Source organism: Pelecanus crispus, chromosome 9 (genome assembly GCF_030463565.1).
Source record: "Pelecanus crispus isolate bPelCri1 chromosome 9, bPelCri1.pri, whole genome shotgun sequence".
NCBI lineage: Eukaryota > Metazoa > Chordata > Aves > Pelecaniformes > Pelecanidae > Pelecanus > Pelecanus crispus.
This window is the reverse complement of record NC_134651.1, coordinates 30,334,511-30,350,218: the sequence shown is the minus strand read 5'-3', so window position 1 is coordinate 30,350,218 and position 15,708 is coordinate 30,334,511. Positions and strand designations below refer to the sequence as shown.

Here is a 15,708-nt window from a genome sequence, read left to right as displayed (position 1 = left end):
TATGATGCAATTGATAAAATTGACAGGTTTTAATTCATTTGTGGTTGCGAGAAGGAAGACAGGAAATAAATTGGTCTTGGAGGCACTTTACAACTCCTCTGAGTTACCTCAGGCATGAGTTTGTTGAGGCCACTCAACTTGGGATGAAGGCCCATCCCATTTACAACCCTCACAAGCCACCCAGATTCAGAAAGCCAAAACCTGGGAAGCTTTTGGAGTTGTAGAATTTTCTAAAGAATCCTAAATTTAGTCTTCCAATTCTTACAAGAGAGCAGGATTTGGCTAGTACAAGCCAGCTGAGGTAGACAGTGGGATTAAAAACTTCAGTGGGATAAGTAAAATATTCGTTTGCAGAGATCAATTTCTCAGTGACCATCAAACACTACATTTTGCTGTAGCTCTACTTGTCATGTCAGGTTCTCCCCTAGCACAATTTTGAGTGAGCCGGGAACTGTAGTCTGATGAGGCAGCAGGGGTAAAGGTTTTGTTTTACTCTAAAGTCACCCCCAGCCTTTGTGACCTTCTACCACGCTACCTTTTTTCAGATAGTTTAAGCACATTTTCCCAGAACTGAGCACTTACTGAGAAAGCATCATCTAGTAGTACAAGGAAGCAAAACACCTCACTTCATCAGTTTGAAATTGCTGTATTTGCAAAAGTACTTTCAAGATTAACTTACTTTCTAGATATTCCATTTCTTAAATACAAGGATTTATATTTGTGTAAGCTGAAGCTGGAGATTTAAGCATCACCCAGGAAATGTGAGAGTAATAGTCTCAATGCAATGTTGATTCATCCAGAAAGACTAGTATATATTTAATATCCCAACAAGTAATAATAAATACCATATGTATACAATAAAGCTTTAACATTGCTTTCAAGACATAAATATTTAAAACTTCATTTTCAGATGAAGCTGAATAGAAATCACAGCCAAGTCAAGCTGGTGAAGTTTTCAGCCAAAGCTGACTGAAAAGTAATGAATGAAAGAGTAAATAATTTAAAATTATTTAGGCACTCATACATAGGAAAAGACTAAAAACACCCAGTAATATCAGCTGCCCAGTTTCCATTTCAGCAAGCCTGGCTTCTTAAAGTTCACTTAAACCTGGAATTTGCTGTAGCACCTTAGGCCTTGGGTTCTCCATAGCCAATGTAAAGTGCATCAACGGCACAAACTGAAAAGGATGCAGCAGAATATGTACGCTGACATCATTCTCTCTGTTAGGACTGCAAGATTTGTCTCTGAACTGCCCATCCAAGACATCTTTGTCCGGAATCAGATTTCTTCACCTGACTCCACGTCCCAGCCACAAGACTCCAGCTGCTCATCCTGTGGAAACTCAACCTCAATGTCATAGATGAAATCTGGGTCTTCCTTCTTCTTCCTGTTCTTTTCGAAGAGCTCATCCATGATGCTCTTCCTTTTGGCTAGTTCCTTGTCATCTAGTTTGTTCATATCCTCTTCTGGGTCAATGGTCTCTTCCTGCTGAAACTTTTCTAAGCTCTCAGCCAGGCTCTCTCCTCCCAGATAACCTTTCAGCAAACTGTATAGCTTCTTTAGCTGACGCAGCGAGACTCCTTCTAGGTAAGCCTTGTGCCGAGGGTTATTCTTCAGCTGCTCAGCAGCCAAGCCACAGTCTAAAGAGAAAGCCACCATGAAGACTTATAGCTGCAAGCAAATCTCTTCCCATAAACAGATTATCTTCTCCTAAACCCTCACAAGTGAGACTTCCAGACTTAGCAGAGTCACTACTCAGGTTAAGATGTAGCCCTGGGCTCCTCAGGGGAGACAGTGTTACCCCAAAACAACCCCTCTTTGCACTCCCTGCATGCCAGTCAGAAGCTACCCAGCAGTTACTAAAAATGCTATTCCCAACTATCTGTTCCTCTCACTGTGTCTGGAGAGGACTTGGGGAATGCTACAAGTAAATACACCACACCTGAGAACTTGGAGAAATTTCTGACAGGCATGATGCGCTGGCGAGTCTTATCCTTGTTGTCTTCTTTGTAGATCAGGATAACAGATGGAGGCTGAAAGCAGATGCCGCACTTCTTTGCAATGTAAGTCATTACAGTTCTTGGTGCTGGCTCAAGTGTGGTCGGCTTTATCAGAGGTGTCGGCAGCAATGTCAAAGCTCACTGAAAAACAGGAAAAGGAAAAATGGAAAGAAAGTGTGAGCGCCCCTTGGTACTGTTCTTTTTATCAGGGTTAGAGTGACCCAAGTTCAGCAAAAACATGCAGCCATGGCGTAAGTCTCCCTGATTTCAGTGGAAGTTGAACACGTCCCTACATGCTCTGTGAGCCAGGTGCCAGGGCGCAGAGTGGCTCTCAACTCCTGGTTTACACCTTTGTCACTACTCAGGCTTTGAATCAGGATTACGTATCGCACACAAGTTAATGTTTTTACCAGCTAAGTAAAGTACTGCACAGTCAAATGATACCTAAAAGACGTTTTTTATATTTATTAATTTTTTTAAGTGAAAAATGTCATTAAATAGTAAATCAGTGTATTACAGTTTCTTCACAAACAACTTCTACTGCAATATCTGTTGCTCTGGAGAGCTAGGTATTGCTTACCTACCAAACTCTTTTCTGCTCTAACCACCACGCTTTTAACTTTGCATTGCCTGATGGTTCATATGAAAGTTCCAAGTGCGACTTCAGGGAGAACCCAATTTTTTCAATAAAGATCTAAAATTCTGCTGTAAGCTTATTTGATCATATTTGAAAAAAATTTTCAGTAAAATGCACCTAAAACAAAAATTTGAAATGTCTTGGAACCCCACTGAGTTTCTACAAAATTAAATATGAATGTTGCAAGAGATTCAATAAAGACAGAATACTATTACACATATTTGCTTTATAAAGATACAAATTAATATGGTTCAAATTTCCTTTGTCTCTGTTTCTGTCACAAGCCTGGGGCCATTGTATTCCTTATTTCATATGGTAAGTGAGAATCTTGCATCCATAATGTTGATGTTTGTAACACTGGAATTCCCCTTTTTTTTTTTTTACATTTTAAGAGGAGGGGTACCTAGTCAGTTTTTATAAAGCTTTCTTACAGTTTCAGAGTGAACTCAGTATAGCAGCATATCTGTAACCGATGACAGATGGGATAAGGAGAGAGAAGAGTTTCAGAAATGAAGGACAATTAAATTAATTAAACCCCTTACTAGGAGACAATGAAAATATAAACTAATTTTAAAGAGAGGAGATGACATTCAACTGTTTACTCCTTCTCAAACTAAAATACACCACCAATGAAACTGAAAATCTAAGAATTTACAAGTGACAAATGGAAATGCTTTTTACACAGCATATCATTACTATTGGTAGAGCTTAAGCTACAAAACGTTTATGAAGGTCAAGAATGTCTTAAGATTTGAAAATGCTGAGCTGCTGCATGTGTGCACGGAAGAACTGGGAACTTTTGCGATCCTTAAAAGGTGGAGAAAGAGTGTGGATGGGGAGAAAGGGCTGACTGACCCACTAAACATATGGCTGTATTTGTACAGATAGCACGAACATATTGTACGCACAAGAATTCAATTTTAAAGTAAGGACTACTAAACTCTCAAGTATCAGTGCGTCGGCCAGCTACTACATGAACGAGGTTAGGAAGTTAATCCATAATTATCCTTTTTACTCTTCTCTGAAGCATTTTGTCTTGCAACAGGAGAGAGGGAACATCAGTCTGACTGACAGTGACAACTTCTCTTTTTCTGCCTTATTGCATTTGGCTCCGTCCCCTTTTCAAGTCAGATGAAATATTAGAGGAAACTTACAGATCCAAATCTGCTGCAGATCCCCTTTCCCAGCTTAGTGTACAACACTGAATGCATGTGTTACCTTTCCTTTGGTTTTAAATAAGTGAAAATATGCCAAACATGAAGGTTGTCTCCTCCTCTGACTACCCTAGAGATTGTAGTAAGGCAAAGTAAGAAATTATACCCAAAAAGTTAACGTACGTCTCCAAATCAAGAAAAATTGCGTTAATCTTCAAAGGCTATTTCAAAGCTGAGTTGAAAAGTCTGCTGCCTTTGTTAAAAAACACATAGGAGAGTTCAAATTTGCAGTAATGTTCTCAATATTAAAAATTAACTAGAGCTGCTATACCTTTTGCTTTTAAATAGTTCTATAAGTTGGGGAGAAAAGCAGAAGTTGCTTAAGAGTCACTTTCACTATCTTAAAATGAGAAATGATGCTTCAAACTGAACTGAAACAGTTTTTTGAAGGGTCACTGACAATCACGAGAGCGGGCCTCCATCTCTGAAACGGCAAATAAATCCTTAGCTGAGAAATACAAACATGAGAAGAAGCCATTCAGATCCGTGTAAAAGCAGGGAAAGAGGTTTTGTACCATCAGGTAATGCAGATGGAGACCTTCGCTGCCAGGCATGAAACACTGGTTTCAGTAACGCTGAAACATAGATAAGTGGGTTTGATTTTTTTTTTTTTTTTTTTTCCCTGCCAACTTCTGTGCTGCAGCAGAACTACTTTTGCTATTTTACTTTTTCCGCTTTTCTACTGCTTGTTTCCGCCAGACGAGCAAACCCTCGAGGTCGTGCGCGGTCGAGGCCTAAACGCTGAGGGAGAAAGGAAGCGGGGCAGCATCAGGTTCGTCCTTCCCGCCTCTCGCCCCTTCCCTTCCCCTCACCTCAGGCGGCGGCAGTGGCGGGACGGGGCAGGAAAGCCTTGCGGCGGCGGCCTCCTCCAGGCGCCGGGGACGAGAGGCGACAGCCCGGGCCAGGCCCGCTCCACCAGGGCCTCCACCTGTGTGGTTGCCATGGCGAGGGCCGCGCCGCCGGGCCCTCCCGCTGCAGGCCCCCTCCGGGCTGCCTGTGAGAGCGCCTGCGGGACGCGACGGTGGCTGCCCGGCCCCTGCCGCTGCGGAGCGGCGCACCGGGTGGGGGCAGCGGGAGGCTGAAGCGTCGGGGAAGCGCTTAGCAGCGGATTCCATCGGGGCCGCGGAGCGAGGGCTGAATAAACCCCGCGGGGTCAGGCGGGCGTCGCAGGCGCCCGGACCGGGAGCGAGGCCGTGCGGAGGGGGCCCGCCATGGCGGGCGGCCCGTGGCGGCCGGGCGAGGCGCTGCTCCGCGCCGGGCTGGCCGCGCTCCTCTGCGCCCTCCGTAAGTGCCGGCTCGGCCCTGCCGCGGGGCAGCAGCTCCCTGTTGTCCCGGCGGAGGGGCGGGGGAAGGCCGGGCCCTCGGGCGGCTCCCTGCGCTTCCCGCTGGCCGCCGCTGCGGGCGCCGGGGCTGGGTGAAGGGGGCCGGGCGGCGCCGGGCCTGTGCAGAGGCGGTGGGGGCCCTTCCCCTGGCCTAGAGCTCGGCCGAGCCGAGGTTTCAGGCGGTGCGAGGTGATTAAAGCCGACTTGGCTGCGTGTGGGGGGCACCGAACGGCTTCGCACAGTCTGTGCCTCCGCAGCGGGCTGTGCTGCGCCCAGCCGTGCCACCGCGGCTGCTCAATCCAAGCGTGAGCACCTGGAATCCTGCTGTACCGACATCAGGCGGTTCGGGCCAGGTTATTCAGGCTTTCATCTTGAAAATATTTATTTACACGTGTGTGGAGCTGTGTGCGCCTGCTTGTTTGTAGGGCTGGGTTCTGGATTTGGGAAGCACGTCTCGGTCAGTGACCTGAGACCTCTTCTGCTGTCGATCGCAGCTTCCTGAGGTGGGGGCGTGGAGAGGGAGGTGCTGATCCCTTCTCCCTGGGATCCAAGGACAGGATGCGTGGGAATGGCTCAAAGTTGCACCAGGGGAGGTTCAGACCTGACATGAGGAAGCATTTCGTTACCGAGGGGGTGGTCAAACACTGGAACAGGCTTCCTAGAGAGGTAGTCAATGCCCCAAGCCTGTCAGTGGTGTTTAAGAGGCATTTGGCCAATGTCCTTAATAACATGCTTTTAACTTTTGGTCTGCCCCAAATTGGTCAGGCAGTTGGACTAGATGATCGTTGTAGGTCCCTTCCAACTGAAAGAGTCTATTCTATTATTGAAATTAATAACAGAAGCAAGCAATTTTCCAGATTAGGTAACTGAAAAATAGCTGCAAGACTTTCTGCAAAATTTCATATTAAGCCAGCATTGCCTTGCTTTAGGTCAAGCAGATACTGATGTTGTACATAAGATGACGGGAGTTTCAGATCCAAAGTGAAATCCTGTGGAAACTTAGAGGAAAAATAAAAGAATGGCTGTAACACAGTTGTTAAAATTGTTAAAATCTGGATCTTACAGGGATTGATGCAGAAGTAGGAGATAAGGAATCACAGCTGCAATGGGGGTTGCAGTGGGGAAAAAATGGGGATTATTACAGACTCCTCTGTAAAAACAAAAGCGCGCTTTTGAAAGTTGCTCTACTGGAAAAAAATATATTTCAGTCTTTGTGGTAGCTGCAGTTTGGTGTTCTGCTGACAAAGTCTGTCAGCTGTACTAAATTGAAATACTGTTTCCCTTTTGCTGTGAGAGGTTTTGCAGGTAATGTGTTCGTAGATTATAGGACTTCACTTTTTAAGGTTGTCTGCCCATGTGATAATTATATGTGCTATTCTGTAAACACCATTACTCATTCGTTCTGTGTTATCTTAGATGTGCAGGCTGCTTGTCAGGATGCCACTGTCACGCAGGAGCTTCTGAAAGAGGGGTTTCACAGGTAAGTTGTCACCCTGATGCTGCATCAGAATGAATGTGCTGGTTAATTTTATGTATGAAGAAGCTTCTCTTCTAATTCGTGCACAGTTGTATCAGCTCACTGAGCTGTGATCTGTAGGCATGGCTAGGCGCTAGGAAGGTATTAGCATGATCAAGTAATTAACAGTTACAAGCTGTAGCGGAGGAAGAACAGGAAGCCCCTTTCTAAGATCTGTGTGGAGGCTGTTGGTAGTTCTGAGAAGTTAACAAAGAAGTGAAACTTCATTTTGGTCATGGATGCGGATTCAGGGTGAACTACATCATCCTAACTAGAGAAGGACAGCATGGCTTGACAGGGAACTGTTTCTGAATTTGTCACACATAGTATGTGAGAGCTGCATCTAATCTCTGTGCATTTGAGAGTATTTCTCTTGGGGGGTTTTGTGCCATCTTTTGAAGTGCAGGTATAAATGTTTTGTTTCTGTTGCTTGTTTGAAGGGACCTGCTGGTGAAGGTAGAACTTGGTGAAGTGGGGGAGGATGCAGGAGGATGCGCAGTGGCAACTAGAACTCATCTTCCACCAGGAATTTATGTGGATCCCTACGAGCTGGCATTGCTGCAGCAGCAAAATTTAACAAAGGTAATGACCCCAAAGCTAAGACATCTGGCAGTTACTCAGACAAGGACAAGTATGCTCAGGAAGTTGTCATCTCTGGTTGTTATTTGGCTCATTGAACCAAGGTGATTAATTCCTTTTCCTGGAAGGAGATGCTGCATGGTATCATCTTTGTAACATCTCATTGTATCTCTCAGCTTGATCAGCATCACCCAGTGCAGGGCGTTGTGTGTCACATGCTACTGATATTTCTACACATAGGCGTGCATACCGGTGAGCCACTGCAACTCTGCTCAGCCCCAGATGAGAAAGCATGGTACAAGCTATTCAGGTTGAAAAGATGGAAGGTTAACCCCCACAAAAGAGGTGGTGGTGGGCTCTAAGTAGTGTGCTGCGCATTTGGACTGAGCTTCACTCTTCGTTTTCATCACAGCTTTCTGTGTTGCTTTCCACTGTTTCCTTCGCATTTTGGGTAGAGAGATGTGCTAAGGCTGTGGCTTTAAGGTAATCTCCTTAGGGCTTAACTCAGTTAAAACATATGGATGCAAAGACTCTGGGCAACTTCTGCTGTTGGGATGCTTGCAAGTGCTGGTATGCCCTTGCTTATTTATACGCATCATTAAGCTAATGTCTCTTAGGTTTGGCTATAGCCATGGCTGCACTGTAAACCTTCCATACGTAAGAATCACTCATTGGAGAGGGACTTGAAAAGTTATTTTGGAAGAGCTTAAGGACAGAATTTCCAACTTGATCTTCCTGACCATGAAATTGGGCCCAGTGTTAGACAATAGAATGAGGAAAATGGTTTTCCCTTCTGATGCTGCAGTAGGTTACCACAGCAGACAGTGGCCTCTTAAATCCCAGAATCATGCATAAAAAGTTCATATATTTTGTTTTTTTCCCACATCCCTCCCTTCTGATCACAGCCATATCTGTATCTTTCTCCGCTTGCAGGCAGTGTTAATTCCTGATGTCATCGATGTGGAGGCTCCTGAGTACTTAGCCACAGATCTTCTTGTTCTCCTGTACATGGAACCCGACCCTCGGTGTTTTCACTGTTTTAGAGCTGCCTTGCCTGTGCATGGACGGTACCACAGGCCAGCAGAAGAGAGTGAAGAAGTGCTGGTTGTTCTGAAGAGCCCAGAAGTACTGGTCTGCTGCTGTGACAGTGAGATTCTTGTTATGTGTTCTTTTGGGGAGAGAGGAATAACCATGGACAATCCAGAGCTTGGAATCTGGTTCTGTATTTGTCTTCTGGAGATGGAGGTCTCAATGGTCATGTGAACATGAGGGGAAGATAGTGGCCCTGATAAAGACCATGTTGTCTTCCTCTTTGAATGCTGCTGCTGCCTGACCAAAGGCAGATTAATTGTCAACAGACTTCTTGGTGTTGTGCTGCTGCCATTGTATCCTTGTACTGTAGCAGGCTGTTTGGGCTGTTTTGCTTGAAAGCATTGGCAGTTGGTCTATTTGTCCTGCAGGCCCTGGTTTGTTAAAGGTCAGCTGCTCAGACCGCGTCTTCACAGTGTTTCTCTTGGCAGCTGAAGCCATGCGTGGGCGTATTTAATATTCACTATCAGGTATTTAGAGTAATCAAAGTATTCTGGTGGTTTCTAACACTTTCTTCCTCCATTCCATATATATATGGGGGGAATGTAGAAAACTGCGCCTGAAAGTTAGAATGGTTGGAGTCTGAGACTCCTGTGAAACAAGAGCCTGATATCCACTGACAATGAATATTTTAAGGTATATGAACAATGAAATCCTCCATTTTTGCTACAAATTGCATTTTGTTTCACAAAATCATTCTTGCTTGGTGCCAAGTCAAATGTGCTAATGATTCTCAGCTCTTTTATCTTCACTTGCATGTTATTTGAGCAATGATTTTCTGTTGTAAACTTAGGGGCAGGAAAGACTGCCTGGTCAATTAAAAAAGGGGTGTGAAATCTTCCCATTTTTCTGCCACATTTACTACTTATTAGCAGGAAAACATATTTATTATTAATATGAAAGCCTTTAAAGTATTGGAGGGGAGCTCTTGCCTGTGCCAACAAGGAGAAATGGAAGAATGACCTCTTTGTTTTGGGGGAAAAGAAATTGTAACTCTGTGCTAAAGTGGAGGGGTCTGCAGGCCAATGATGAATTCTTTGGCCTGTTAAGGACAGAAGGGCCAAGATACCACACAGGTGAGAGTCTTCTTGGGTACCTACTGTATCAGAGAGGGAAGAGTTGCAAAGTTCACGAAAAGGACTGTCCAGCACCACTTTGACTGTGCAGGTTAGCTGGCACATTTCTGTCAGTGCTGTTTCACCTACTGGCTTTCAGGGAGTAGATTCTGTCTAGCTGTTGTAGAGGAAAGATACCTCATTTGGAAAAGTCTTGCAGGCCATATTATTTCATCCCATCTGGATCCTGCTGATGCATTAACATCTTCCGTAGATCACCTGTCAGCAGAGTGTTGGAAGCCGGCTGAAGTGGAAGCTCCCTGTTCAGGCAAAAATGTTGGCCCCTGTCAGTGGTACAGCGTAACGCACAAACGTGTGAGTTTTTATTTCTGGTGGGAATTCTTGGTTCTCTTTTAACAGTTGCTGCCTTTTTTTCTGTGATTAGCAACTTCCATAGCACAAGAACTAATCAGTAAGACTAGTTGTGTGATTTCTCTTTAGGGAGGCTCCCTTCTTCCTTTCTGACCAGCTTTTAATGGGTGCCATCCTGCCCTTTTGATGTGCTTGTAGTCAGTCTGTGCTCTTCTAGTCCTTTACGGGCTGCTTCGCTCACCTTTTTTTTCCTTAATAGTTTACTTGGAATTCTAGGATATAATTGGCACTGCTCAAATTAAGAAAGGTCTTTACAACATAGGTGCTTCAGAGGAGTAGCAAAGTGGAAAACTATGATCTAACTAAAGGAGGGGTAAAACTGCAAAGATTGAAGAAATAACATCTTTAAAAAAGGCCACTTCTGTCTGTTTGTTTGTTATCTGATTGGCTAAGTATATAGGAAAAGATGAAGTTTCTTTATTCTGTGTTCAAAACCAAGGAAAGTTGGATTTTTAATATGGCTAACAACTGTCTTTGATACTCAAAAGGGTTGCAGCAGTATAGAGATTCAGAAATAAGACTAATTTGTCTCATAACAAATCTGTTGTTTTTGTAACACACATGCCTTCCTATATTTGAGATATCTGCAGGTGTCTGGGATATCTGCAGCTCCAGTCCAAAAATGCTTTGGGAGCTTCCTGCATCACAGAGAAACCAAATAGTTGTTTGCCCTGCAGAAAACTGGCTTCTCAGTGATCTGTGAAATGCTCATTCCGAGAGCCTCTCTCTTCTGTGCTGTATTACATACATATCCTCAATGGCAAGCCTATTCTAAGAACAAAGATACAGAGGATATAAATGGCTACCATTTAAAATGGTAGCAGATAAATTTATTGAGCTTTGTACTGCAAGAGCTCCATTTGGTGTAAATTGAAAGGTTACGTCCCATCTTGGTTTTGATTTCGAATGCCAGAAGAAACCTTAGCAAAGGGCTAGTTAAATAGTCATCCGGTTACTAATCGTTTAAGTTGCGGTCAAAAAGAAATAGCATGTTAAATGCATGTAATCCATTTACTTTTCTTTGTAGGCATATGAGGAATCGATTCTGCAGGTTCCAGTGGGGCTCAGGCAACATAGTTCCTTAGTGTGTGTCGTGACTTTTCTTGCCACGGTGCTTTGTTCCAGTCTGATTCTTGCAGCTGTATGCAAATATGGACACTTCTCCCCAGTGACCTGCTCAGAATAAATAAATACGGAATGACTGACCTCCATCCAGCAAAACTCACTGAATATTACATCAGCTTCCTAAATTAATCCTACTCTGCTGTTATTTATATCTTGCTAAACTGCAAGGGTCCCATAATGGGTTAGAGTTTCTTTGGCCTAATTCTTAAAAACACCTTTCACACACAGAAGACTGTTTTGGTGCGTTGTTGATAGACAAAGCAGATGGACGATAGGAATAGCACTGCAAAAAGCTGGAAGGACTGCCACAGTCTCGGTTCCGATTCCCTCTCTCTGGCCCAGAGCCTGCTTCAGCTACAGTGCTGCCTCTTGCAGAAGTGTTTGTATTTCTTGAATTCAAACCAACTGACTCAGGGATTGGTTATTAAGGGTATGAAAAGCATTATCTGTCATTAAAGTTTCTGAATTTTAAGCTTGTTTACACTGTCCAGATGGGTTACATGCGAATTTGTGAAAAGACATTTTGTGCTTACCTGGGACAGAAGGCAGCTTAAATAATCTCTCCTATTGTAATAACTGGGGAGGGATTAGCTGCTCTGGGTCAAATTAGTTGGAGTTGAAAGAGTAAATTTGAAAGGAAAAAAAAAAAAAGAAAAAAGAAAATTTGAAAGAAATTTCACCTTATTTCAGAAGCAGAAGGAGTAAACCGTGGAAGACGAAAGCTGGTGAAAAGATACTAACTAGAAGTAAATATTTAGAGGACTTGCATTCAGCCATCAGAACAGTTGATAAATACAAGGAAATGGAGAGGAAATTACTTAATGGAAAACCTGAGTTGCTCTAGATTGACTGAAGAGCTCGGTTGCTGTTTCTAATTGTCAGTAGGTGGCACTGTGGGCCTAGGGTAACTCCTGGTGACTGTTGGTGGAGAAAATAGATCTTACTCCCTGTAAGATGAGAGTAAGTTAGTAAAAGCAGGTGATTTTGGGGAGTGTGTGTGTGAGCGGAATGAATGAAAATTCTGGTTTTCAAATTCTGACCTCCTTTTGAGGGCTCTGTGTGCAGCCGAGACTTCTCATCAGCAGAATTGTCCTTTCATCGCTGTCCAGCTGTAGCTTCAGGATCCCTTGGGCATCTTTCTTCTGCTGGAATTCAATAGAGAGCTCATCTTGTGACTTCGCCCACGACAGGTTGGCAAGTGCTCTGACACTGGGCTCTTGTTCTCCCTTCACTGTGCTGAATGATGATGGCTGCGCCAGTACTTCATCCACTACCTCAGAGGAGTCATGCACTGCATCTGCTTGGGGGAAGGGAGAAATTAAAGAGAATAATTGCAGAGAGATTGGGCAGCCTGTTTAACCACATCAGCGCAGCAGGGCTGTAGACCAGTACTGTAATGCTTGTCTCCGAGTGGGATTCTTGGTTCCCAGAGTTGAGTTTGTCCTTGTGCTCTGTCTCTTACGCAGGTAAGTAACTCTGTGTTGCAGTCTGACCCTTGGAATGGCAATATCCCAGATTGCTACTCGGCTCTGGCAGGTCTTTATTGCCTGAAAGCTCACAGTTTTTTTTAACATCAGATAATAACCAGTTGAAAATCACAGGTTGAATTCCTTAGCTAAAACAAGCTGCCTGATATCATAGCCTAGTGAAAGGAAAGAGTAATTTCCTTGTGACAAATGAGGAAAAATATTGCAAATGACAACATATATGAGTGGATGATTTGGAAATCTGTGAGGATGTGAGAATGGAAACCCACATTAGTGGTAAGATGCTGTAGGAGAAACTGAGGCAGGAGGAGCTTGAATTACAGGGGGCTTAGCACTGTCAGTACTAACCAGATAGTTGACTTCAGAACAGTTTCAATGTGCAGTAATCAGTTTGGCTGGCGTGTGGCTTACTAAGTCTATCTAAAACTCACCGAGATCCCACCAATAAGCTTTTCAGCTGAATTTGAGTCATACTGATTCAGATTAATATAAAATATGAGAGAAATTGCAGAACTTCTCAGTGGATGTCTTTTGTTATGGCAAATAGCAAAGATTTGTGGTTTTTAAATCCATAGTGTTTGTATTATAAATAGACAAGTTTTTCTTTAAAAGCTGTAAATAACTAATAACTATTGTAGTGTTACGTATGAAGGTATTGGCCAGTGAAACTTTCTCTCCCATACCAGAAACTACTGCTATTAAGCAAGCACCGCATTTAGCAGGCATACCCTGATGGTGTGCCAGATACAGGAGGATGCAGGTGCCAGCCCTACAGGGATCACTGGCAGATACAGAGGATAAGCCATAAGGCAGTTATTTCCCTGTGGAAAAATTCTGGCAGCTTTGGAGATGGAAATGAGGTGGCTATGAGCTCTTAGCAAGAGAACGTAGGTACAAGGGTCGGACACTAACATATCCATCACTAATGTGTGTAAGGACTGAATCAGAGCTATGAAAGAAAAGGGGGAGGGGCAGCAGTGTTAAAGGCTATGTTAGGAGTTAAGACTTTCTGAATCACCAATGAATGGGTATAACAAAAACCAAACCAAACAAAAAACCCTCCTAGTGCCTGGGGAGGGAGACAGAGGAATGGGAGGGAGGTAAAGATTCTGAAAATGGTTTGGAGCAGGAGTTGAGTAGGTTTAGGGGTACAAGGCTGAAGCAGCAAGGAGAAGTAAGGTCACCTTATAGGGAAGGAAAGTAGAGCCGAGGGAAGTGTGAAGTTCAAAAATCTGCTGTGGTTTCTTGAGAGGTACATGCAGAGATGGATTAGCAAAAGCTTGATCCTGGGAGGATCAAATACAGAGTTGAGTCAGAGTGGGAGAGTGACAAAGCATTATGCAAAGAGAAGTGACGACGATGGGCTTGCTTGCAGTAGGAAGCAGGCCAGAGCACTCTCCAGCAGCCATAGCAGGGCCACTTTGGAAGAATGGGGCTGAAATAAGGCAGGTGTGGAGGGACAAATTTTCTGTGATCATTCACTCTGTAGTAATTCTCTGGAGAGTAAGAGAGAAGATAGCCAGCAAGTGTTGGCTGAAAGCAACAGAAGCTGGAAAGTCTGATTTGCACTCTCTGTCCCTGGACCTGCATGGAGGTTTGAGGACTTAGGGGGAAGGTAGCAGGCTTCCACTAAGACCTTTATGAAGAGGAGCTGCCTGATGCATGTCCCTCTTCTTCTGGAAGAAAAATCAGATGTTGCTTCAAGCCTGGACTGACAGAGGAGGCAAGATCTAAGGTGCAGGGCAGGTGGATGTTTGGGGAAGTCATCTGGAAGATTAAACAGGTCACAAGAATTTGGGGGAAGTCTTGAGGGCACGTACGCTGCTTTCTCAGCTGTGTTACTACAACATCTCTTGGAACCTGGGTATCTGAGTAGTGGCTTAGGTCACTGATAGTAGGAAGTGGCAACATGGAAAGCTGCTCTGTGTCCTGCTGCTGCAGCTAACACATGCTGCTTTCACTGGTAATGCTGAACCCTGAGCCGCGTGGACTTCTGGACCTGAGAACTTGGTAGGAAAAGGGTTAATTTATTGTCAGCTGTATTGATACAAAAATGAGCCCCTTCCAGTACCTTCAGGGCAAGCGGAAGAGTGAGCATAGCACAGAGGAGGAACATGAAGCATGACTACCTTGGTGCTCTCAGACACTTCCCAACCTCCTGGTCGTGGACTGCTGCCCATTACCTCAGCGAGCCAGGATGGACCTCTGTGCTGTGCCGAACCAGTTTTCCTCATGAAATGAAGCACTGAGGAAATACTCTCAAATTTAAACGCCAGAAGATGGAAGCGAGGGGTGAAGAAGAGCCAGCTTAGGAGCGGTCTCTCTGTTTTTTCAGGGCGGTGGGCCTTTGCCCCTGCAGCTGCCTCGGGCCCCTCCTGCTCCCCTCCCACCCGGGTTCCCCTCGGCCCTCGGGGGCGGGGCTGGGGCGGTGGTTCCCCGGCGTGGCCACCGCCCCGCGGCCGCTCGCTGCCCCCGGCGCCGCCTCGGGGTCGCTGCGCCGCGCCGCCGCCGGGCTCCCCTCCGCGAGGCGAGCGACGGACTGCGCCTCCCATCAGCCCCCGCGCAGAGCCGGCCGCCGCCGTCACTTCCTGCGCCGGCGCGGTGCCCGCCGGGAGTTGTAGTCCTGGGGCGGTGCCCCGCCCCCGCCCGCCCTCGCGGGCTGTGGCCACGCGCGGCGGTTCCGCTTCCCCCTCCGGCTCCTGCTGCCGCCGCCGCCTCGGTGGGTCCCGCCGCCATTGCAGAGGCGCCGTGTGGCGGCCGCGCCCCGCTCAGCCCGTCCGTCCCCCGAGGCGGCAGGCGCCGCCCCAGCCCGGTGAGTCCGCTCCCACCTGCCGGCCGCGCCTTCCGTCCTTTGTGGAGTCCGCCGGGCCGGGCCTGCGGCGGGCGGCGAGCTCGGGGCGGCGGCTCCCCTCACGGCGCTTCCGGCAGCGCGGGCCCGCTGTCCCCGCGGCATCAGGCACCGAGGGCTGGCGGCCGGGCCGTGCCGAGGGCGCCTCGCCTGGTCCGGCTTCAGAAGGGCGGCGGTGCGGGTCCGGCGCTCGGCCCCGGCTTCCTGCGGGCCTCGGTGGGCCCCGCCTCGGCCCCCCGCCCGCGGGAGTGCCCCCCCCGCCCGAGGGGACATCGCCTCCCTGGGATTCTCTTAACCCTTGGGAAATTGGTTAAAACGTCATTAATCTCGGGGGAAAAGCATCGGCGTGGATATTGCTGTTATAACTCCTTCCAGAAAAAAATCTGTTTAAATACAGAAACGG

The 15,708-nt window shown here is 46.1% G+C and overlaps 3 protein-coding genes and 1 long non-coding RNA gene across 8 annotated transcripts in view; 2 read left to right on the top strand and 2 right to left on the bottom strand.

Moving 5' to 3' along the window:
- Positions 1 to 630: 630 nt before the first annotated feature.
- CEP19 (centrosomal protein 19) lies at positions 631 to 4,706 on the bottom strand. 4 transcript variants are annotated; one of them, XM_075716545.1, is made up of 4 exons: positions 4,519 to 4,658; positions 4,368 to 4,427; positions 1,944 to 2,142; positions 631 to 1,641 (listed from the first exon to the last, which is right to left on the bottom strand). In XM_075716545.1, exons 3-4 carry the CDS (start codon positions 2,071 to 2,073, stop codon positions 1,280 to 1,282), a joined length of 492 nt encoding a protein of 163 aa, XP_075572660.1. In that variant the 5' UTR covers positions 2,074 to 2,142; positions 4,368 to 4,427; positions 4,519 to 4,658; the 3' UTR covers positions 631 to 1,279. The 4 variants fall into 4 exon arrangements, with proteins under 4 accessions (XP_075572660.1, XP_075572663.1, XP_075572659.1 ...); XM_075716548.1 differs by lacking the exons at positions 4,368 to 4,427; positions 4,519 to 4,658 and adding an exon at positions 4,665 to 4,706; XM_075716544.1 differs by having other exon boundaries at positions 4,368 to 4,658.
- Positions 4,707 to 5,063: 357 nt separating this feature from the next.
- Positions 5,064 to 11,776, top strand: PIGX (phosphatidylinositol glycan anchor biosynthesis class X). The gene is made up of 6 exons (XM_075716500.1): positions 5,064 to 5,136; positions 6,591 to 6,654; positions 7,131 to 7,272; positions 8,203 to 8,416; positions 9,688 to 9,788; positions 10,873 to 11,776. Exons 1-6 carry the CDS (start codon positions 5,064 to 5,066, stop codon positions 11,029 to 11,031), a joined length of 753 nt encoding a protein of 250 aa, XP_075572615.1. The 3' UTR covers positions 11,032 to 11,776.
- LOC142594276 (uncharacterized) lies at positions 10,992 to 14,803 on the bottom strand. Of its 2 annotated transcripts, none has more exons than XR_012831306.1 (3): positions 14,587 to 14,803; positions 12,011 to 12,267; positions 10,992 to 11,018 (listed from the first exon to the last, which is right to left on the bottom strand). It is a non-coding gene; the product is annotated as an uncharacterized LOC142594276 (long non-coding RNA). The 2 variants fall into 2 exon arrangements; XR_012831307.1 differs by lacking the exon at positions 10,992 to 11,018 and adding an exon at positions 11,869 to 11,888.
- The window catches only part of PAK2 (p21 (RAC1) activated kinase 2), a 51,028-nt gene continuing 47,582 nt past the window's right edge, over positions 12,263 to 15,708 (top strand). Inside the window, exon 1 of the mRNA XM_075716499.1 lies at positions 12,263 to 12,436. The gene's annotated coding sequence lies outside the window, so the exon portion shown is untranslated. The remainder of the gene's footprint in view (positions 12,437 to 15,708) is intronic.

Coding starts and splice junctions, on each gene's coding strand:
- PIGX (XM_075716500.1), top strand. CDS start 5,064: ATGGCGGGCGGCCCGTGGCGGCCGGGCGAGGCGCTGCTCCGCGCCGGG. Junction 6,655..7,130: donor CTGAAAGAGGGGTTTCACAG/GTAAGTTGTCAC, acceptor GCTTGTTTGAAG/GGACCTGCTGGTGAAGGTAG. Junction 7,273..8,202: donor AGCAGCAAAATTTAACAAAG/GTAATGACCCCA, acceptor CTCCGCTTGCAG/GCAGTGTTAATTCCTGATGT.
- CEP19 (XM_075716548.1), bottom strand. CDS start 2,073: ATGACTTACATTGCAAAGAAGTGCGGCATCTGCTTTCAGCCTCCATCT. Junction 1,642..1,943: donor AAATTTCTCCAAGTTCTCAG/GTGTGGTGTATT, acceptor CTTTCTCTTTAG/ACTGTGGCTTGGCTGCTGAG.